The 22,133-nt window shown below is 61.7% G+C and overlaps 1 protein-coding gene across 1 annotated transcript in view; it reads right to left on the reverse strand.

The window, feature by feature from the left end:
• LOC132013300 (maestro heat-like repeat family member 5) overlaps positions 1-22,133 on the reverse strand; it is a 66,528-nt gene that overhangs the window by 4,339 nt on the left and 40,056 nt on the right. The window contains exons 20-26 of the mRNA XM_059392971.1: positions 20,239-20,388; positions 19,342-19,496; positions 11,118-11,277; positions 10,210-10,391; positions 4,060-4,203; positions 3,573-3,687; positions 2,649-2,792 (exon numbers count right to left, since the gene is read on the reverse strand). Coding sequence (XP_059248954.1) covers positions 2,649-2,792; positions 3,573-3,687; positions 4,060-4,203; positions 10,210-10,391; positions 11,118-11,277; positions 19,342-19,496; positions 20,239-20,388 — 1,050 coding nt within the window. The remainder of the gene's footprint in view (positions 1-2,648; positions 2,793-3,572; positions 3,688-4,059; positions 4,204-10,209; positions 10,392-11,117; positions 11,278-19,341; positions 19,497-20,238; positions 20,389-22,133) is intronic.

A 22,133-nucleotide genomic window follows, 5' to 3' on the forward strand; every position in this document is an offset into this window, starting at 1 on the left:
GGGGGTTGCGGTGGTTACAGAACTTTAATTTTTTTTTTTATTTTTAAAGATTTTATTTATTTATTTGACAGAGAGAAATCACAAGTAGGCAGAGAGGCAGGTAGAGAGAGATAGAGAGGAGGAAGCAGGCTCCCTGCTGAGCAGAGAGCCCGATGCGGGACTCGATCCCAGGACCCTGAGATCATGACCTGAGCCGAAGGCAGCGGCTTAACCACTGAGCCACCCAGGCGCCCCAGAACTTTAATTTTAAGGAAGTAGATAGGAGAAGGTGTCACCAAGAAGGTCACCACGGAGAGAATTCTTACAGAGGTGCCAGAAAAGCATTGCACCAGAGGGCGCAGCACAAGCAAAGGTCCTGAGGCAGGGGCACACCTGCCCTGTTTGTGAGCAGAGCTCATGACAGGAGCCTACTGGCTGCTGGGGGGAGTCTACACTGCAAAGGAGAAGGGGAGGCCGTTGGGGCCAGGCACGGGGGAGTGTGGTGGTCTGGGAGAGATGCTGGTGGCTTCAGTGAGGGTGGCAGGGCAGTGGAAGAACAGGTGCATTCTGGGTTGGCTTGGGATTTTTTCATTGCCCGGACGGCCCCAAGGTTTGCGGTCCCCTCCAGCTGAGGTGAGGGTTGCAGGAGGCACCTGTCTGGGCGGGGGTGGGGTGTGGGCGAGGAGTTTGTGGTGCACGTGCTGAGTCTGAGATGCTGGCTTGGACGTGAGCAGTGAGTCCCTGCTTGAGTCCAGGGCTGAGGTTGGGATATGGATCTGGGGACAGTCGGCCAGTAGATGGTACTTAGAGACTGGGGAAGGCCAGCAAGGGAGCGGTGAACAGGGCAGAGGAATGGGAAGGAGTGATGGGGTAGGATCCAGCGCCAGGCCAGGGACAGGAGCAGAGACCGGCAGAGCTGAGAACGGTGTGGGAGCGAGGAGGGAGGGAGACCAGCGAGCTGGGAGTCCTGGGCCAGGAGGACAGAAGTCCCCAGACCTGTGTGTGGATGGGCCCAATAAAGGGTCCTGCAGTGGGAGGTCACAGGTGCCCTGCACAAAGATACTGCCGGCTGGCTGGTGGGGGTTGCTGCCTCGAGGGCCGCCTGACTCCATGCCTATGTTTGTATGGTTTCTGGTGGAATATGTCAGCAAGCATTATGGTGATGGGATCTTCAGACAATCTCCAATGAGCACAAGGCCTCTTGCTAAGGGGACTCCTGCTGTGGTGGCCGCGCGGGTGCCCAGGAGATGGAATCTCCCCGAGGTGCCACCACTTGGCCCATTGGCTGGAGCAGAAGGGAGTGAAACCCTTGTGGGTTGTGGCCTCCAAGGGTAGGGTGTGCTGCTGGCTGGGGTGGGCATGGTGGTGGCCGTGCAGACCCTCCCACGGGGGCAGCACCTAGGGCTGGGAGCAGGGGTGCACAGCAATCCAGGAGGAGCCTGCTCTCCCCAAGACTGCAGACGGGGTTGTCCGTGCCCCTGGGAGAAAACCGCACGTCCGTTTTGTTAAAGCCACACTTAGTTGGGTCTTCTGCGTGGGCTGCCCCTCTGGCCTCCTCAGCCATGGACCACCACCCAGCTAGTGCTGCTTGTGTTTGATGGTGGACAGGTGGCTGAGACGGCGCACACTGGTGGGTGGGTGGGGGAGTGGAGCAGTTCAGTGGGTCCTGGCAGAGGGCACCTCTCTGGTGTGGGGGCAGTGCCTGTTGATCCTCCCTCAGCCCTGGGGCCTGCTCTATCGCTGCCCAGTTCAGCTGGTCCTGGTCCCATTCTAGCAGGCCTCTTGGCCAGCTGTGCTCTGGGTCCATCTGTTTCCCCAGCTCCGCGGTGGCCAGCAGCCCACACCCCACTTGGGAGCCATGCTCCTTCCCTGGCCCTGGCCGTCCCGCTCTGGCAGCCCTCCTGCCTGTCTTCTCCATTCCCCACGGGGCCCCACCTAGTGCAGGGCACAGAGGCACAAGGAGACTTCCTACTGCCTGCCTGCCTGCAGGAACAGCTGGAGAAAGACGTACGGATGACGGACGGACCAACTGACCCACCGACTGAGTGACTGAGTGAATGAATGCTGGAGCAAATGTGAATACTGAGTGAGTGCACAATATGTAAAGAGTGAATGAAAATGATGAAAGAGTAAGTCATAAATGAAGGGCTCCAGCAGGACGGCCAGTGGCCTGGGGCACTGTCGTGGCCCTTTTCTTCTGCCTCTTTGCTAACGCCCCCTGCTGCTCCTCATGGGACGGGGGCTGTTCCAGTGATGTGGGGGTTGGAGGGGGATGGGGAAATGGGCCACCAGCAGAGGAGAGGCCTGGGCCCCGAGATTCTCAGGGGAAGTTCCCCTCTGCGGCCAGGCTTGGGTGACTCCTGGTGACCCCCCTCCTTGGCCCCTGGAGGTCTGCAATAGCACCATCTCTCTGCTGGGTATGGAAGGAGACACGTCCCAGGGGAGTAGACACTTTACCCCTCCCAGAACCCTGCCGAGAGGCCATCACCAAGCCCATTCTACAGATGAGGACACTGAGGCCCGGGGGGGGGGTCCTGTTTTCCCAGCTACACTGCGGAAAGGGACAGAGCCAGGATTCCAACCCAGTAGGCCTGTCTGTACTCCATGCACCAGCTGCTCTGGTGGGGCGGGTGTGTGACAGCGACAACACCCCCCTCCCCGGCCCTTACCTTCTCTGGGTGGAAAAGGATGTTTCCTAGGCCCTGCAGGCTCAACACGCGGACCTCGGGGCTGGGGTCCCTGAGGCTTCGGGCCAGCGTGGTCTGGGCAGCCTGTCTGGGGAGCACCTCCAGCATGGTGGGGCTGTAGAGGAACTGGGGTCGTCCCCAAGGGCGGGCAGGTCAGGCCTACCACGTTCTCATAGGGAGCTCCATCTGCATCTGGGGGCCAGGCTTGAGGGCCAGGGTCCAGCAGGGGTTTTCGGAGGATGGTTACCAGCACTCTCTGGGTGTCTCGGTTAACACGGGTTTGAAACCCATCTCCATGCTGGTTCAACTTTTCTAAGTACATCTGGGGAAACCAAGGCCCAGAGGGAGAAGGGCCTTGCCTGATGTCACACAGCAAGGCTAGGGCCCATGTGCAGCTGTGGCTGGGCCCATGGGACAGCTGGGGACAGAGCCCTGTGGAGGGTGGCTCAGACGTTCCTGCTGGTGGGTGGGGTGGGGAGCGGCGTGGGGCTTTCAGGCGTTTTGAGCCCCACCTCATGAGCCCCACCGTGGCCCTCGCCTCAGGGCAACACCTGCTGGACCCCTGCGCCTCTCCTGTTTTAACCAGGGCTTTCTTGGCTTCCCTGTCCCTGGGGCGGACCTGAGCTCAGTCTGCCCGACGGACCAGCTCTGTAGGGGTCGGGCCCGGGAGAAGAGAGAGAGGTGGGGACAGTTCGCCCAGGCCACAGGCTGACGGGAGCCTGAGAAGTGGGGACCCAGCCAGGAGCTCCAGACTGTGGACCGCCCTGGAGCCAGAAGGGGGATGGACGGGGTAGGAGGGGCCGTCCGGAGGGGCCTCCGTCCAGAGAAGGTCCTGATGGGGGCACGGAGGCAGCAGGAGGAAAAGCCTGTGTCTGAGGGGCTCCCCTCTCCCTGCCCAGGCCGTACCTCGGTGAGGATGAGGATGGCCACCTTCCTCTCCCGTTCCTCCTTGCTCTGCAGGCTGGGCAGCAGCTGGCTGGTCACTGCCTTGATCTGTTGGCAGCGGTTCTGCACCATGGCCCTGGGGCGAGGGGAGGAGGGCAGGGCCAGGGCCTGGGTGTGGGGGTGCGGCCCGGAGTCTACCGGCCATGACAGCCGGGCCCAGCGGGGGCTGCGTCTGAGTGGGTGCCCATTGCTGGGAGTGTGGGATCCCCCTCTGTACCTCCTGGCCACCCACTGGCTTCCAGACTTGGGCTGGATGTGTGGGAGGCCAAGCGGCCGGCCCCTGGTGGCCTGACTCCTGTCCCCGCAGGCTCCCGGTGCTGGGGCGCACGGGAGCGTTTGGGGCTGTGCTCACGGGTGCACCCTGGTGGCCACCGTGGTCAGTACACCCAGCTTCCGGGACAGGCGGTGGCCTGGGTCAGGCCCTGCCCCTGCCTGGCCCCACTCCTACCTGGCGAGGAGACCCACGCCCTGCGGGTAGGTATGGATGGTGGTGAAGAGCTTCCAGGCGTCCTGCAGCTCCAGGAGCGCGAAGTCCTGCCAGTGCCCCGTGGTGGACAGCAGGCTTTTCAGTGCTTCCAGGGACATGCTGCAGGGGGTCAGGGGCGCGGTCACTGGGCCAGCCCCTCCTGGGGCAGGGGGGAGGCCTGGCATGGGTGGGGGCTGTGCTGGGGGAGGGGCAGCAGGAGCCCCTTCAGCCTCTGGGCCTGGGCTCTAGGTCAGTGGCTGGGGCCGGAGAGCAGAGGGCACCCCTTGAGGAGCGGGGGGCACTGTGGGAAGCTGTGAGATCGGCCTGGGGCACAGGCAGTGTGAGATGTGTCTGAGCATCTCAGGGGACACCCGGTGGCATCCATGGAGGGCTTTCTGAGGCCGCAGCTCTGGGGACAGGGCTGGGGGTCCCGTGTCACAGGGTAGAGAGGGTCCTGGCTGAGGCTGGGGGGATGGTGCTGTTTAAATGTGGGGCTGAGGAGGCGCCTGGGTGGCTCCGTAGGTTAAAGCCTCTGCCTTTGGCTCATGTCATGATCTCAGGGTCCTGGGATCGAGTCCCGCATCGGGCTCTCTGCTCAGCAGGGAGACTGCTCCCCTTCTCTCTGCCTGCCTCTCTGCCTACCTGTGGTTTCTGTCAAATAAAATAAAATTTAAAAAAAATGTGGGGCTGAGAACCCGAAGAGGGTGCTGCAGGGAGGAAAGAGGAGGGCTGGGCGTCCGGCACCACGGGAGCCCGGGGCAGTGTGCATCGCCTCCCGGACACCACGCAGGGGACACAGTCTCCACTGGTCCCAGGCACGTGTGCACCCAGGAAAGGATGCCAGAGACAAAGTGAGGCCTGACCACATGCTCGTCGCTGCCAGGGGCACGAGGGCCCTGCCCTGGCCACACGGCCCTGCCAGGGCAGCTCGGTCCTTGGCTCCAAGCCGGCCTGATGTTCTGGTCACGGGCCCAGGGCTGCCCCCGGCTCTGCAGGCAGGACGCAAGGACAGGACCCCAGAACACAGGCCCCGGGATAGCAGGGCGGCCCCCCTCAGTGGCCTGTTCCCCCTTCCCGGTCACCCTGTGCTGGGTCACATCTGCCCAGCTTCCCGTGACGGGTCGAGTCGCCAGGTATGTGTGAGTCGGGTCCCAGGATGAGGCCATCAGCTGGGACCAGGCATGATTCTGAGCTACACATAGGGTCAAGGGACGGAGTTCCACGGTATCAGGGTCCCTGGCGGCATCAACCCCAAATGTCACCCTGAGAGAGGCCCCTGAGAAGCAGCATTTTCCAGGGCACAGGCCTCAGCTAGAGTGACCACAGTTTCGGGAGAAGGGGACGTCAGGGCGCAGTAGCGCGCTGTCCCTTCCGTGTTGACCCTTGGAAGCTCCTGGGACGTGGGCGCCCAGACCATCCGCGTGCAGGGTCGCCTTGCCCCAGCAACCACACCAGGGCTCTGGGAAGACGGCGTTTGGCCGACTTGGGCACTCTCGGGTGGATCGGCACGGCCAGAGGACCCTGAAATCTGGAACCTCCTCCAGCCAGGACGCCTGGCGATGCCCAGACACACGTGCGGCCCGAAATCCACGCAGCCCCCAGACCAGCTGTCCACGGAGGCCCTTGAGCGCGAGCCTGGGTGTGCGGGTTCCAGGGCTGCCCTCCCCAGCCTCTCCCAGCGACGCCTGCCCCAGGGACGGCCGGGCCACCCTCTTCTCCCCGCCGCCTCCTCCTGCTGCTCACTGCGCACAGTGATTCTCTGTTAGACGTTTTGAGGAACGGCCCCCCTGTTTTCCGCAGCGGCTGCGCCATTTTACACCCCCACCATCATTCCGCGTGTGAGGGTCTCCTGCGTCGCCTGCACCTGCCACCCTGACTGCGTGTGGGGACGAGCTGAGGGGAGTAGGAAGGGTGCAGGTGCGCGAAGCCTAGGTGGGCGCCGAGCAGGGCAAACTGGGCATCGTCCGTCTGACCTGCCGACGCCCTGAGGACCGGCCACGGCTGTCCCCAGCAATGCCGTGCAGACAAGAGGCCCAGCCTGGAGTCCAGATGCACTCTCAGGAGTGTCCACGGCCCCCTCTGGCCGCCCATCCCCAGTGCTGATCAGCCCCTGCCACTCCCTCTGCACAGAGCCCTCCGTGGCTCCCCACTGTTCTGGTGTGGAGACGGACTCTGAGGCCTCATTTCTGTTCCCTCCCTCGTGTCTTCCCCCCAAAGGCTCCCTGCCCTCCGCTCCCCCGGACTTCAACCATCAGTCGGGGCTCAGCTAGGATGTTTGGTCCTCAGGGACCACACGGCGGGGGCAGAGGGTGCTCCGGGTCATCCTTTGTGGAGGTGGTGACTCTCAGGGGTGTGTCATCTGTCCGTCTATCACCGGGCCATCCCCTGACCCCCGTCTGCATTTCCACGGGGCTGTGAGCGCCCAGGCGAAGGGACCCATCTCTGGTGATCAGTGCGGGCTGGGGCGCTGAGTGCTGACCTGAGGGCACAGCAGCCCTCCACAGCTGACAAGGAGGGCTGTCCGTCAGTCCTACTTTTCCTTTCCTCCAAGAGGTACAGGGAGCGTGGAGCATGGCTGAGGCCAGGGACCAAGGGATGGTGGGTCAGGAGAAGAGGCAGGTCTGGGCAGGGCTGCGGGGACCCCGGGGTGGTAAGAGAGGTCAGAGGCTGGGACAGGGTGCCACGTCGGCCCCTTCCTGCTCAGGAGTCCTTGCTCACCTCACTGGGGAGACACACCTCCCCGCAGAGTCCAGGGTCCCCACTGGGCAAAAGGACAAGATCCTGGGGCTGGAGTCATGCAATAGAAACTTTTGCCTTCACCGAGGCCTGGAGTATTGGCTGCTTGTCCAGGGTAACTCATCAAGGTGGGTCCAGAACAGAGGCTGCCCAGTCCACCAAGTCTCCTGACCCTCACAGCGTGTGGGCAGAGACCCCCCCCCCCCCCCCGCCGCCCCAAACCAGACAGAGTGCTCATGGAGCAGGTTGGGATGAGGTCTTAGATCTCAGATCCAGGCCCGGACAGCGTATCATTACTAATTGCTTGTTGGTTCCTTGTCAAGTGTCCGAATCCAGGACTGTGAATAGTGTTTTAAATTAAAAAAATCTTTAAAAATAAAGCTTTAGGTTTATTTTTAAAGCTTTAAGTTTAAAAAGACAAGGAATTAGGAGATGAGAAGCAAAAAGGAAGTATGAGTCATTCTAGGGAGGTACTGAAAATTAACTTTAAATATGAGCTTCCTGGCAGCCAGGGCCAAAAGGAAAATATGTTGGTTGTACTTCTAAGCTGTCCAAAAGAGTGTCTGAAATAAGGAGAAATCGGACACTCCATGAGAATTAAAGAGAAATCAGGTGCTCCGTGAGAATTAGAGAGTCAGTTCGTGAAGAAACTAGTCAGAAACTAAAGGAATGCACCCTTTGTGGGGCAGGATGGACATTGCCTGGGGGAGGACCTGGCTGAGAGCGGACTGAAGCAGTTACTGTCTCTAGAGAAAGGGGCTCTGGTCATCAAAGATGCAAAGGAAGGGGAGGGTCACCCAGGCAGGGCTGGCCAAGCTTTCACAGCCCCCTGGGGGGTGGGGGGGCGTGTCGTGCCCAACCCCCACTGGCTGGTCCCAGAGGCCAGCCCAGCTCTGCAGGATGCTGGGGACCTCGGAGCCCTAAGAGTGGTCTGAGCCTGCCTCAAGGCTCACTGGGCCACCACCCAGCGTCCAGAGAGGGCCCTCCCCACATGGCCAAGGGCACCCACAAGACAGGAGGACTCTCAGCAGTGGGGGCCCAGATCCCTTCCTTGGGGGCCCAGATCCCTTCCTTGGCCTTGACGCCTAGATGGTGCCACAGCCGCCAGGCACCAGAGCCTAGACGGCAGGGATCCACCCGCACGACGGTGCCTTCTGAGTCCTGGGGAGTGGCCGCCAACCTCGCCACCACCCCCGAGCGTCTGCTGTCGTTGCTGCCGGCTGGCCTGCCCTTCCTTCGGGCCTCTGTGGTTTCCCTCTGGGCCAGGTGGGACCCAGGTCCTGTCCCTGCTCTGGGGGCGGTATGGGAGCCCAGGCTGGGCAATGAGAGCCCCACGCCATCCTGCGCCCAGGTGGTCGCACAGAGATGAGCATGTGATCGAAGACAGGCCCGTCAGAACCAACGGACTCTGCCTGGGGTGAGAGTCTGTCCCTCAGTTGCTGGGACCATCCCTCCCCCCTGGACAGAACTCATTCAGAGAGAGGCCTGGTGGCTGAGGTAGGAGGGGGAGAGGGTGTGTACTGCTTGAGCATGTCCATTCCGCCTGCTGGAGCAAAAGATTCCCAAGGTAGCCCAGTGAGACAGACGGACACCTGTTCTGTCTATGGGAACCCAGTGAGACAGACAGACGGACACCTGTGCTCCCTGGGAGTTTCCATTCCGCAGGGTGCAGGCAACCACTGTTCGGCAGCGCTGGCCTTGGGAAGGGAACAGCCGAGTGGGAGTAGCACCACCCGTTAGAGAAGGTTCGGAGAGAGTCAGGTGGTGAGGCTGTCCAGGGGAAGAGCGTTCCAGGAAGAGGGAACAGGAAGTGCAAAGGCCCTGAGGCAGGAGCACGCTGGGTTTAAGAAACAGGAAACCTCCGAGGCTGGAGCAGAAAGTGCGCGTGAGGGCTGTGTGGCAGGAAGGGAGGTCGTGGGGGCAACAGGGAGCTAGAGCGAGAGAGGCCTCTGGGCCACGGGAAGGATCTGGCTCTTTCTGATCTCTGTGGGGAGGGGCAGGGAGGCCTGGGGCCACAGACATATCGTGAACGGGATCTGGGCTGCAGCGTGGAGGGCAGGCGAGTGAGCCTGGGGTGGAGGGAGGCCAGGGTGGGCGACTGGGAGGCTGGGCCCATGTGGGCAGCAGGGCAGGCGGGGAGCAGATGGACGGACATGGCTCAGTGCGGCTCCCTTCCAGCCCTCCTACGGACGTTCTGGGAGGAGAACGTTTTATTAGCTTATTAAGGAAGATTCATGCCTTTTGCATGGTTGAGCTGAATAAAAAAGGAAATTTACGCACATTCAAATTCAGAAGCAATATGAGAAAGTGACGTTTTTTTCCCCCGGGACGCGCCTTGGGGAGAGCTGTTATAACTGACAAATTTCGTGAAGCACAGCATAATACAAACACATGGAAGGAGTCGGCCCCGTGGTTTTAAAGTCTAGCTTGTTGGATTTCTAACAATGTTACCTGGCGCGGAGTGGGGACAAGGCGGCCGGCCGGAACGGTGGCCGAGTGCAGCCTCCTCCGGGGTCTCGTCCGCGCTGCACGGGCAGGGGAGGGGCAGAGGCCGCAGGGGTCCCATCAGAGCAAAAAGGCACCAGGGTCAGAGCCATGCACAAGGGGACCCAGGTGGGACTCCGCAGTGGCCCCAGGGCCGCCCTGCCGTTCCACACACTCTAGCTCCACAGCTCATGGGCTTGCTGTGTGTCTCGGGGAAAGGCTCTGACCTTCTCTGAGCCTTGGTCTCCTTACGTGCGCAACGGGGAGGCAGCATCGTCTCGCAGAATTCCTGCCAGGACCACGTTCCGGGAGAACGGCAAGTGCTGTCCCGTGAAGTCCGCACAGGCCGGCAGGTGTTTCTGCCGCCAGGCGCCCCTCCGGGAGTGTGGAAACAGGCCCTACACCTGCCCTGGGTCCCTCTGTGCTGATGGCTGCGCTGGCCACGAGGGCGTTCAGGGGTTGAATCGTGTGTCCCTCAAAAGCTCTGTCCACGTCCTAAACCCCGTCTGTACCTGTGAATGTGACCTTATTTGGAAACAGGATCTTTGCAGCTGGAGTCGAGTTAGGATGCGACCAAGAGGGTGGCCCTAAGCCAGTGACCCGTGTCCTTACGTGAAAGGGAAACCGGGACCGAAACACGCAGGGGAGAACGGCAGGTGGGGAGGGGGCAGAGGGGGAGGCACCGTCTGCAAGTCGGAACACCAGCAGAGGCGGCGGCCAGGCGTGTCCTCCCCTAAGGCTTCAGAGGGAGCGTGGCCCCGCCGCACCGCGTGCTTGGACTTGAGGCCTCAGAGCCGAGACCGCAGGTGCATGCAGCTGTCGGCCACCGGGTGCTGCGGCGCTGTCGGCCCCAGGAGGCTTGTACCTGTCTCGGCCCCTGTGCCTGCCACGGGAGCCTGCGTCTGTCCTTACCTCTGCGGGCTGGGTGGGGCTGTCTCCGGGGCCTCCTGGCCGGGCCGGGGCCCCTCTGGCAGGTTCAGCTCCAAGACGTAGTGCAGCTGGGTGAGGAGGGCCAGCAGCAGCTCGGGGTGGGCCTCTCGCACCGCCTTCTGGAACTCCCGGGTGAACTGCAGCTCGTGCAGGGTGCTCATGGCCTGTCGGGGCAGGAGAGTGTCTGGCCGGCCTCCCCGTCCTGTCCCAGCCTCCAGGACCAGGGCTGTATCTCTGAGATGTCCCTCCGGGGACCTTGGCCCTCTCGGCTCCCTTCCGGACCCACAGATCATCCTGGGCCCTCCCTCCCAGCATGCCCTGGGTCGCCAGCCACCCCCACCCGCCCGCTCTGTCTGCCGTCCGTCCGTGTCCAGGCCATGCTCCGGAACCCTGGTGGCAAGGCCGAGTGGTGTGCTCCCTGTGGGACAGCAGCACAGAGGTCTGTGACAAGGGACAGCGGGGGACAGATGGCCCCCGAAGGCAGAGCTACCGGGCAGCAGCCCCAAGGCTTCCTGCGCCCATCAGAGCACACAGGCCAGAATGTTCTTGGGGTGGGGGCAGCACTGGGCGGTCATGACAAGCGCAGGCCCGGGCTGGGGGTGTGGTGGGACACGGAGGCGGCCGCCCTGCTGAGCCCATGCTGCTGTGTGGTTTCGGGCAGGAGGGGCCTGCGTCAGTGTGGGGCTGGGGGTGCTCAGGGGAAGGCCGAGGGCCAGGCTTGGAGACGGGTGGGGGTGCCCTCTGCTTCCACGTTCGGCCATCACACACCTGTGCTCGGGCGGCAGCGTGTCTGGGGGGCGGGGAGGGGCTCTGGGGGGCTCTGGCTGCTGCTCGGGGGCTTTTGGGCTGGGGGTGTGTCAGCCCGGGGGAAAGCGAGGTCGCACACTCACAGCCAGCGAGCGCAGCCAGGGCTGGTCCTTGGGCTGGGGGCTGCCGTTTCTGGCCCCGGCGGGCAGTGGCCGCTCCCGCAGCCAGTCCAGTAGCATGGCCAGGACCAGGCGGCTCACGGGCTGCTCGGCCCCCAGGGCCCTCCACAAGCGGAAGGCGTGGCTGCAGGCAAAGGGGGTCATGAGGACGGCCCTGCTCGCGCTCAGCTGCCCCAGCAGACCTCCAGGGCCTCAGGAGCCAAGGCAGGAGGCTGGGCTGGATTCCCCTGGGCGTGGGGGGCCCCTGGGGGGGGCACTGGAGGAGAGAATGGGCAGCAGGGACAGATGTGTGTGTGGCCCATGGGACAGGTGGGAGATGGCAGGCCAGTTGCCCTGGTCCAGGCACCTGGGTCCCCCCGCTTCTGGGGTCTGTCCTCCAGGCTCCCTGTACCTCAGCTCTAGACTCCTGGTCACCCTCGGTGGCTGCTAGGCGTGGACAGCACCCCCGCAGCTGGCCACTGCCCTCTGTCCTCTCCTGCCTCTGGGCCTCCACGTCTGCCATTGCTGCCCGCGCTGAGAGCCTCCCCACCAGGCCTGCCCTGCTCAGCCTTCAGCTCGTGTACCTGGAGGCCTGCCCGGCTGCCTCCTCCTAGCCTGGCTTTGCTGGAGTCCAGCTCCTGGGTCCACCCCAGGCCAAGTGGGGCCATCACCATGTGCACAGAGCTTTACAGTGTCCTTGTGCTCATTTTGCAGATGGGGAAACTGAGGACTGATCGGACCCTGCCTTGTGACCGGGGAGCTGGGGCTGGAGGCCAGGCCTGCCCAGTCCTGTGGCCTTTCTACTTGGTGCGTGGACATGGCCTGTGAGTCCCGGGGAGGCAGGGGCTTTGGGGCTCCTGATGGCCCTCTGTTTTCTGTGCTAGGTGGTGGTCTTTGGGGCCGAGTGCTGGGTGGAAGGGGCTGGAGAAGCGGGGGGTGGGGACTGGGAAGCCACAGCTGGGGCCTGGAGAAGCCCCACCCCAGGTTTAGGACAGACCCTGGGCCGGGGGTGCACAGCTGCTCTGCAACTGTAGAGTGGGGCCTCTGCTGTCGGAAGGACCCGGGCCCGAGTCCCTGCTGTGCCGCCCTGGCTGTGAGACAGTGGGCAGGTCTCCGGGGGCGAAGCCTGCGTTGAGAAGCCTAGGGAACATGCTTCTCCAGCAGCGAGGGCGACCAGGGGCCCCGGCTTCTCCTTTGCTCTGCTGGCATGTGGGTGCTGAGCCCTGTCCCGCGTGGGCAGCCCGCTTGGGAACAGAGCAGTGACAGGACCGGCCAAGTCCTTGTCTGTGTGGGAGTGACCCCTATGGCTCGACTCAGCCAGCAAACAAGGGTGTGGGACTAAGTGTGTAAAGCGGGGGAGGGGAGGGGGGGATCAGTGAAGGGGGGCGTTGGGGGGGGCGGCAGGAGGGTGCATCTGGGCTGCGATCAGGTTTTTTGTGGGACGGCTGGGAAGCCTTTACCCAGAAGGGACATGAGCAAAGACCTGAGGCGGTAAGCAGGGAGCCGCGCCACTCTGGGGTGGGGAGAGCCTTCCGGCCCCGACCCAGAGCCGATGCTGGTGTGCTCGGGGCCGGCAGGAGGGGCCGGGGATGCAGTGGAGAGAGTGCGGGGCCACGGGACCGTCTGTAGCAGCAGAGAGACGAGGCCCGACTTATCTCTGAAGCCTCCCTCTGGCTGCTGGGACTCCGTGTGAGCCTGTGATGGCCTGACGGGCTGTGGGGCGGGGCCGCTGGAGCCGTAGGGCTCCCTGCGCGTAGGTCTGGGTGTGGAGGGGACAGTCCAGGTGGCCCGAGAGCTCTGGTTTGAGAAGCCGGGCGGATGGCATCGGCGTGGGGAAGCCCCCAAGAGGACAGTGTTACGGGGACAGCCAGCGGCGTGGCCCAGGTGTGTCCGGTGCGGAACGCCTGCCCGACATTCACGTGCTGCCGTCTGGCGGGGGAGAACACTCGGGGGGGGGGGGGGGGGGCTGTTTAGGGGGGGCCTAGAGGCGCGGGGAGGGGGGGGGGCGGGGGGGGGGGGGGGGGCGGGGGGGGGGGGGGGCAGGCGTCTGTATAGGGGATACTTAGAGCCGCGGGAATGGAGGCGGCCACGGGGAGATGAGTGTAAGTGAGGGGAGCTCTGGGGCCCGAGCCCTGTCCTGAGAGACCGGAGGCAGGAGGAACCGGCAGGAGGCGGACCCGGGGCAGCCGGGAGCTGGGAGGGCAGCCCGGGTAGGACACGGAGGAACCCGAAACGCGTATCGCCGAGGACTAGAAGCCGGAGGGAAAGGCCCCGTACTGTACGGCTCCACGTCTGCGACATTCTGGAAGAGGCGAAAGCGTGGAGGCAGGTAGACGATCGGCGGCTGTGAGTGGTCGGGAGGGCGGGAGGGATTTCGGGCAGTGGCGCTGCTCTGGAGGACAGGTGAGCGGTGCACGGACTGCGCCCCGTCTGAGCCCGCGGGATGGACGGTCGGCGCCAGGCCGAGCCCCACCTCGCCGCGGGCTCTCGTTGATGACGACGCCTCAGAATGGTCCCCCAGCGGGAGCCAACCCAGCGGCCTGCGCCGGGTGCCATTGGGGGGACAGCAGCGGATGCTAGCAGGGGGGCAGCGGCGGGACGCGGCGTTCTGCTGATTCTTCTATGAACCACAACTGCTCCGAAAAAGAAAGCCTATTAATTCAAAATAGAAGGGCTGGGAAGAGACACTTGACATCTTACTAAGGAAAGAAAAGTGGGTGCTGCTGGGTTTATGTCCTGACGGACAGCCTGCCCCTCAAGGTCTGGGTTAGCACCGGGAGGAAGCGCCTTTCCGAGGACGACCGGGGACACCGGCCCCCGCAGCACAATGGCGAAAACTTCGAGAACGCACTTTTAGGAATGTGTTTAGGGACAGTAAAATGAAAAAGAAATGGAGGGGGGTGAGCGGGGTGGAGGGGGCGCGGGGTCTGGGACCGGCGGCGCTCAGCCCTGTCCCCAGCTGGAGGGCACGACCGAGATCCCAGCGCTCGTGCAAGAGGCCGTCTCGCCGGCGCGGATTCCATTACTGAAAGGAGCCAGCGTGACACGCCGTGGGTCGTACCTACGCCGGTGGTGGGCAGCTGGGGGCTGACCCAGCAAAGTCACCCCCAAAGGGTAAATGAGAAACACGGGAGAAAAAGAAAGACAACTTGGCAAGCCAAGTGTAAGTCCACGTAGAAATGCGAGATGCGCAGGACCGAGAGCCACTGGGCAGGTGTCGAGGAAGGAGCAGGGGGCCGTTCTGTATCAGGTGCTGAGAGCCCGAGTGATGCTACAAGAATTAGGACCTTGGGTGTCAGCAGGGGGACAGGCGAGTGGAGCGGGGCTGAGCCGAGATGCAGACCCCCACCCACGGGCGCTTCGCTGGCAGGCACGGAGCCTCCCGAGCTTCGGGCACAGGCCGGGCTTGTCACTGAAGGATGCCGGCCACTACACAGAACAGGAGCCCAGCCTCACGTGCGCACCTGTCTCACTTACCGGGCGGCTGGGACCCGAGTTCGGAAGGCAATCAGTCAGCAGAACTTCTGTAGGATCCTGCGCGGGAAGGACCGGACCTGCGCTCCGTTTCATCGAGAGGCAGATTCAGGGAGTGAAAAGACAAGCTGCAGAGTGCCTTCCAGGAGAGGCTTTCCACGCAGTCGGGAGAGGCTTGTGCCCAGAAGTTCCTGGGAGTGGGTAAGAGGAGGAGGGACGTCCCGGTAGAAGGATGTGTTGGGTCCTCGACGCACAGATCACCAAAGACGGTACTCCAACGGCCAACCAACCGCTCAGCACCGTGATTTCGTTGGAAACCTCACGATCGATTTGTGCGTCAGGCGGGTGACATTTTAACGAGTGGTTAGAAAGTCGGGACTACGCATGGATGCAATGTGGACCGAGGTCTCTCAAAAACATCCTGGCAGGAGCGTGAGGCGACGCGAGCCCTTTGGAGAACGATCTGATGGGTCCGTTAACGTTGGGTCCATGCAGAACTCCAGGGCGTTTGCGTCCTGAACGCGCCCCCGGTGGGGACGGAACACGCCCCCGGATGCGCATGGGGGCACCTGGGAGCATGTGAAGGTGCGTTAGTTACAGACCCAAACTGGCGACAACCCGTGTGTGTGGCAGAAAGGGCGATCGGCTTTCATGAGGCTCTAAACGGCCACAAAAATGAATGAACTGCTGCCCCAGGTAACATATCGGAATGAATTGTAAACACACACTGTTGAGGGGAAGATCCACACGACACAAGAAGACTGGCGAGGCACCTACCACCCCGCTCTGTTCACAGCGTTAGGGCTCGCCACGTTGTTTCTAAGAATGCTTCCGATGTTTTCTAAGAAGCTTCAGGCGCTTCTGAGAAGGAAAAATTATTCCAGGTGGACGTCGACCCCCATCACAGAGGTGAGGCCCCAAGAGCCGCTGGTTCCGTGTGAGGATGATAACCACCGACCCGGCCGTCTGCGGAAGGAAACAGCCAGGAGGCCCGCCCGCCTCCGACGGAGCGCTGGGTACAGGGAGGGGCTGCTCCCGGGGTCCGAATCACGAAATCCGATCTGGGTCTGAATTCACACCATAGCGCGGCTCAAAGAAACCCCCCGGCACAGACTTGATTCTGACGTGGTCCCCGGGCTGGCAAGAAGCGCACATGAGCCCAGGTTAAGGACCCTCAGCGTCAAGTGCATTCCCATCCGACAAACGTGCTCCTCGGGACGGGGAAGGAAGGTATAAACTGCAGTGCAGGCCCAGGTGAACCGCAGACCCCGGGGCAGCTGAGGACAAGGCGGTCTCCAGGCTCCTTGCCCTTCAAGTAACCTTGAGGAACCACACGGAGCAAGAGGGAGGGACAAGTAAAATCGCACAGAGACTGTGACCTCAGAGGACACCCGAAGTTCAACATCACTGTAGGCAAACAAGAGAAGTGCCCATCGCCGCTGCCGCCGCCGGGGGCTCTGGGGTCCAGGAGGGGGAGGAGACTGCGGGACTCGGGGGAGGGAAGCCAGAGGCAGGGCTCAGAATTGAACCCACTCACCTCCAGGAAGGCAAAGTCCATCCCAGGCCGACCAGAGGGAAACGAGAGAAGAAAAGGGCACTGACCACGGGAAAGGGGCTGACGGAGCTGGTGCCGGGGGAAAGGCAGCCTCCAAGATGCACGGCTCTGGGGAGAAAAATAGGGGAAAAGAACCAGGTGCCTTTGGAGAGCGGGCGGTGACAGGGACTATGTGGAGGAGGAAAACGGAAGACCCTACAAGAGAGAAAAGAACCAAAAACCTCCAAAAATCCACCCCCCAACTGGAGGACGCATGACCTTTTCACCTGCCACCCGGAGAGTCCACTAAATCCTCCAGACTGTGCTGGACGAACAGAAGAGGGCGCCGTTGAGCTTGGAATCCTGCAGAAGCCTCCACCGGCGTGTGATGGGAACAGGAACGGAGTAACAGATCCACCGAGTTATTGCAAAGCAAAACAAAACAAAATGAAACGAAATGAAATGAAAAAATCAAAAATAGAAAAAAATAACCGGCGCCCAACCAACAAGGGAGCAGCCTCCGTGCAGACAGCACCCCGGAGACCCCAGCAAGCACCCAGACACGGGAACAGCCACCTGGAGTTATAACCTCCGAAAAGAAAACCACCACCACCGCCGCCACACCTCACTAAAGAAAGGAACAGAGGATTGGCCGAGTTCTGGGAAAAGGTGGAAGAGAGGACGAAATTACCTCCGAAGTGGAAAAAACGCAAGATGCCCAAGAGGGACCATAAGAAGTCAGCTGAGGGGCGTCGAGGGAAAGCAGGAAGCCGGCAGGAAAGACGTGAGAGGGATCGGAGCAGAGGCGCGGGAGAGGGAGGACGGGGTGGCCTGGCAGCTCAGAAGGGCGAGCTGGTCAGGGGAACGGAGCGCGTGTTTCAGGCCCTCACCCAGAGAACGTTCCAGAAACGACAGCCAAAGGCCTGGTCTACACAGTCAAAGGACCCACGAGGTCCCTGGGAGAATGAACACAGAATGGTCAACCCTGAGGCCCCTCTTAATAAAACTGTTCCGTTCCAGAGGTGGGCGGACACCCTGCAAGGTGTCCCAGAAGCAAGACCTCTTGCGAAGGCAGACGTCTTGATAAAGGAAAAAGAAACCACAATTGGTAGACATTCCAGTAACAAAGCAAGGCAACCGCGGAGCAGCACTTGAAAATACTCAATAAAAGCAAGTGTGAACCGAGCCTTTTATGCCCAGCCGAGTTGTCCTTCAAGCACACGGGAGCCCTCGAGAGCCGTCTGTCGGAGGCGGGTCCGGTCCGGCGCGGAGAGGGCTAGAAGCCTCCCGCAGAGGATACACGGCGAGAGCTTAGATGACAGAACAAGGGGCCGAGGGCATTAAAATGGGTCGGGAGCATGATCATAGGGACTATTGCAGAAACACGTCTTCTTTAATTAAAAACATTAAGGATCCGAGAATACACGCCCCGTAGAAGAGGAGCGCAGTAGAGCCGCGGCAGCACGCACGCAGCTGTGGGATGTCGGGCAGAGTGCAGACGCCGCACGCCCATGGCCGCACGCCCATGGCATGGCTAAGTGGGAAGGAAGGGTTGGACTCGCTCAGTAGAAGGAAGGGACTCGCGGTTCCGAGCACACATCAAAGCCGGGCTCCGTGCTGGGAGCGAGAGGACACACACGCTGGGCAAGAGGGGAAACGGGGAAGCAGACAGGCGTCCGCTGTCCTGGTAGCAGACAAGGTGGCATTCGGGCCCGGGGAGCATTACACGCGACAAGGCGGGGCACTTTTCTATGCCGGAAGCCGCAATTCCAAGGAAGGGGTACGTTTGCATAAAGAACGTGACGGCCACGCAGGACGTAAAACCCGCAGGACGTGCAAGGGTTTGTGGACAGAATGCGTCGGTAATGGCTTCGGTGTGCCGTCCGCAGTACAAGACGGAACAGAGTGGACATCGCGAAGTCAGGGAACATCACGGTCCCTCAGGCGCGTCTGTGGACACACACTGGGAACCCTCCACACGACGGAGAGGATACAGCCTGTTCTCACGTGCCGGTAGAACCTCCATGACAGCTGTTCCAAAGGTCGGCAAATCCCAGAAGGCAGAAACATGACAGGGGTCTTCTCTGATCCCAGTGCAAAAACCATCCAAGCAACGCCCAAACAAAAAAACCCCAAAACAACTAGATATTACAGAAGCAAAAGGGCCCTTCCACATGGGAATCAGAAACCTTTCTGGAAACGAGTCTTGGGGGCTGGGAGCTCACGGGAGTTCTCTTCCGGGGGCTTCCGATTTTTCAGTAGAATGGGAGGGAGGTTGGTGGCGGGAGGAAGGGGCCGTGTGGAGGCAGGGGCGTGTGGGGCTGGGAATTCAAAATGGGGAGCTTTCACTAAGGGGGGGTTTGCAGGCTGAGTGTGACAGAGGGGACTCGGGACTCGGGTATGTCCGGGGAGTAATTAATGCTGGTGAGGAGGGGGTGACGGTGGGGGAGGGCCGTGAGACAGGGGCGGATAGTGACCGGAGGCCGCGAGGGGCAGAGGCTCCCAGGGGTGCCAGAGGAGGTGGCCTGTAAGGGGGTGCTGGGGGTGGCGGAGAGAGACGCCCCGAGCCAGAGGCTGACCGTGGGGGCGGCGGCCGTGGGTGGGAGGACAGGACCGCTGGGTGAGACGGCTCCGGGCATCGAGACGCTGAGAGAAAGCCCCAGGGTTCAGACGCCGGGAGTGAGCAAGACCGTGTCCGCCATCAGGAGTGACCCTGCAAGGACCCAGGCATGACGGGATGCGGGTGCCTGGCGGGTGTGTAGCTGGGGGTAGAGACTGAGCCCCTGGGGCTCAGAGCTGGGATTCTTCCTGAGAAAGCTGGCCCCACCCGAAAGGGCTGTGTGGACACTGGAGGTGGGGGAGGGAGGAGAGGTCCTTGGAGGAACAGGAAAGAGGGCGACACTTTGGTGTGGGCTGGGGTCTCGCCCGGGGCACCTGGGGTCCCAGGCACTCTCACGGTGAGGTGGCGGGAATGAGGCTGGGCCGGGGGAAGAACGGGGAGCAGCTCCTCCCCAGGGCCTGCCTCGGGAGACCCGCAGTCCGTGAACGGGGCTCCTTCCCTGCGCCCAGATCTGCCGGGGGGGGGCGTCCCCGTGGGCCGGGAGGGGGCCAGCCAGGAGGGCAGAGGTGGAAGCCCCGGCCCCTGCCTGGGGGAGGCGGAGGGCGGGCCGTGGGGGCCGTGGGGAGGGTGGGGCTGGGCACCTGTCCAGGGGAACGGAGAAGTCCAGGAAGGTGGCCACCAGCTCCGGCGTGTGGCTCCGGGCTAGCAGGGTGACGGCGTGCAGGACGTCTTCCTTGGCCTGGGGGATGCGGACGGAGCACAGCTGCAAGTGGATGGCGCGGCCCAGGTTGGCAACCTTCGCAGGGAGGCGGAACACGGGGGAGAGGGCTGCTCTGAGCGGGGAGGCCAGGCCCCGCCCCAGAAGTCTGAGGGAGGCACTTTCCCACCCTGGAGTCCCAGGCTGAGCGGGGAGAGGCCTCACTGCCTTTCGCAGGGCATGTGAGGCCCCCCGGCTCCGTCCGAACACTGCCCAGGGCCTGGGAGGCTCAGACACACCCACCTCGACACCTCCCGAGAACAGCACTTGGGCACAGCTGTCCTGGGAGCTGCCCCCCATCTCCCCAAGCCACTGCTGGTCTCTCCTGCTGCCTGGGTCCAGTGTCCCCGACTTGGGGCGTCCTTATCTGCAGGACTTGGATCTGTCATCCTGTTTCTGGGGGGCACCCCACCCTACCGGGGGCACTTCGTGGCCTTTGCACTTCCTGGGCTGTCCAGTCCTTCCCTGTGTCTGTCCTTCCGTCAGACTGACAACTTCCGGGAGGGTGTGTGCCTCCTCCTCCCCCATGTGCTCCCCGGAGCCTGGCACTGCAGCTCCGTCCGTGCACACGGGCCCCAGGACCCTGCAAACACCCCTCGGGGCCCCAGCACACCTGCTTGGGCCATCCATCCACCCACCCGTTCATTCGCGGGACCTGTCAGGGAGGGGGGTCTGTGTCTCCTGCACCAGGCCCGAGTCCCAGGGTGCCGATGGCTGGGTGTCTGTCCCTCTGTCCCCAGACCTGTCCTGCCCCCCCTCAGTGGGTGCCCCAGCCTCTCACGGTCTCCAGGTTGGCCCCGTGCTCCTTGATGGTGGTGAGCAGCATGTCGGCGGCTGCCTGGACGCGGAAGGGGCTGGTGGAGCCCAGGCCTTCGATGGCTGTCCAGAGGAGGTCGGTCAGCTCTGCCACCGTGAGATGCTTCATGACCTCCTACAACAGCGGCGGAGAGGCCAGCTGTCACCGTGGGTCGCCTGAGCCCAGCTGTCCGCCTCCTGCCATCTCTTTTCCCCTTCTCCTTGGCTTCAGGCTGCCCAGGTCTCTGAGCACGTCCAGACGTCTGAGCCCCTCTCCTCCGAAACCCCCACACATATACCCATTTTGCAGGCTGGCTGCCTGCACATGTCTCTGAGGCTTGGGAAGGGGGAGCGTGATGCCCGTCGTGGCGCCGAGGCACAGCTCCCTTCCTCACTCAGACCCCAGTGCTTGTCCTGGGGCCTGCGCGGCCTGGCCAGCCTCCTCCCCTCCTCCGCCCTGTCCTCACCTCCTGGGCTTCCTCACCTGCTGGCCTCCGCCCAGCTGGGTGCTCCCCATGCCAGGCCCTAGTCCTCCGTACAGCATTGTAATCAGGAGCCATTGAGCTTCAGAGTTGGGAAGCGTCTTCATGGTCACCCGGAACAACAATCCCCAGACCCAGATCCATGGGCACCCTCACCACAGCAGAGGCCGGGTCCAGACCCCGGGCTCCTGTCCCGCGGTAGCACCTCCCCAAGAGCCCGACTGCTCTCTGCTCATGTTCTCCCAGGAGCAGCTCTGAGTCCAGACCGTGAGCCACTCAGGGGAATGAAGAGGGACTTGGGGAAATGCAACTGGTGGGTGGGAGCCCTGCTCCATAGCCACTGACCACAGTCTTTGAGAGTGAGGGCTGGGCCAGCCTGGGGCTGCCCGGTAGAACCTTCTGGAAAGACTTAGAGCATTGTTGCCCACTATGGTAGCCACCAGCCACACGTAGCTTCTTAAATGTAAATGTGATTAAGTAAAATTCACTCTCTCAGTTCCTCCATAGCACTGGCCACATTACAAGTGCCCAATAGACACATGCGGCCAATGGCTACCTGGGAAGTACAGACAGACACTTCCATCCTCCTAGAAAGTTCTATCGGAAGGCTCTGACTCAGAACATCTGATAATCAGAGGATGACAGGAGGCTGGTGACCGGGAGCCCGATAGAAATGTAGAAAGTCTGCAGGGCTGTTAAGGGTGGTAACCTGTTTCTTTGCATGTTAGGATATTTGTTGAACTATTTGAAACTCTGTTTCAAATGTTTATACTTACATTAGATAGAAAAATTAGTATTAAATAATGCTTGAATATTTATTAGGATAATTATTCTGAAATTTTGGTAAGTGTGAGACTATTAGGGTTAGTTGTTGGTTAGAATGTTCAAAGTGATTTTCATGGAATATTTGTAGTCATAACAACTTTAAAAAATATTAAACTATTATAAATCTGGTTGGAACACTTGTTAGAAGATTACATTTAAAATTGGTTTCTAAAATGTTGAATTTTGGTTAAAGTTTTAGCACTGAGAATGTGAAGAGATGCCACTTGGAATGGTGATAAGAGTCTCCGAATCCCAGAATACTGCAATCTCAAGAGTGGTCAGTACCTGGGAGATGTCTTACTTTATCCCAGGACATGAATAAATGTGGAGTGGCGGTGGCAGTAATGGTAGAGATGGGGGTGATGGTGATGGCGGGTGACGATGGTGGGGATGGAGATGGCGGTCGTGGTGATGATGGAGATGGCAATGGTGTTGGTGATGGTGTGATGGGTGATGGTGGTCGTGGTGGTAGCAGTGGTGGTGATGGTGGTGGTGAACCATGGTGGTGATGGGTGATGGCGGTCGTGGTGGTAGCAGTGGTGGTGATGGTGGTGGTGAACCATGGTGGTGATGG

The sequence above is a fragment of the Mustela nigripes genome, chromosome 3 (genome assembly GCF_022355385.1).
Source record: "Mustela nigripes isolate SB6536 chromosome 3, MUSNIG.SB6536, whole genome shotgun sequence".
NCBI classification, from domain to species: Eukaryota; Metazoa; Chordata; class Mammalia; order Carnivora; family Mustelidae; genus Mustela; species Mustela nigripes.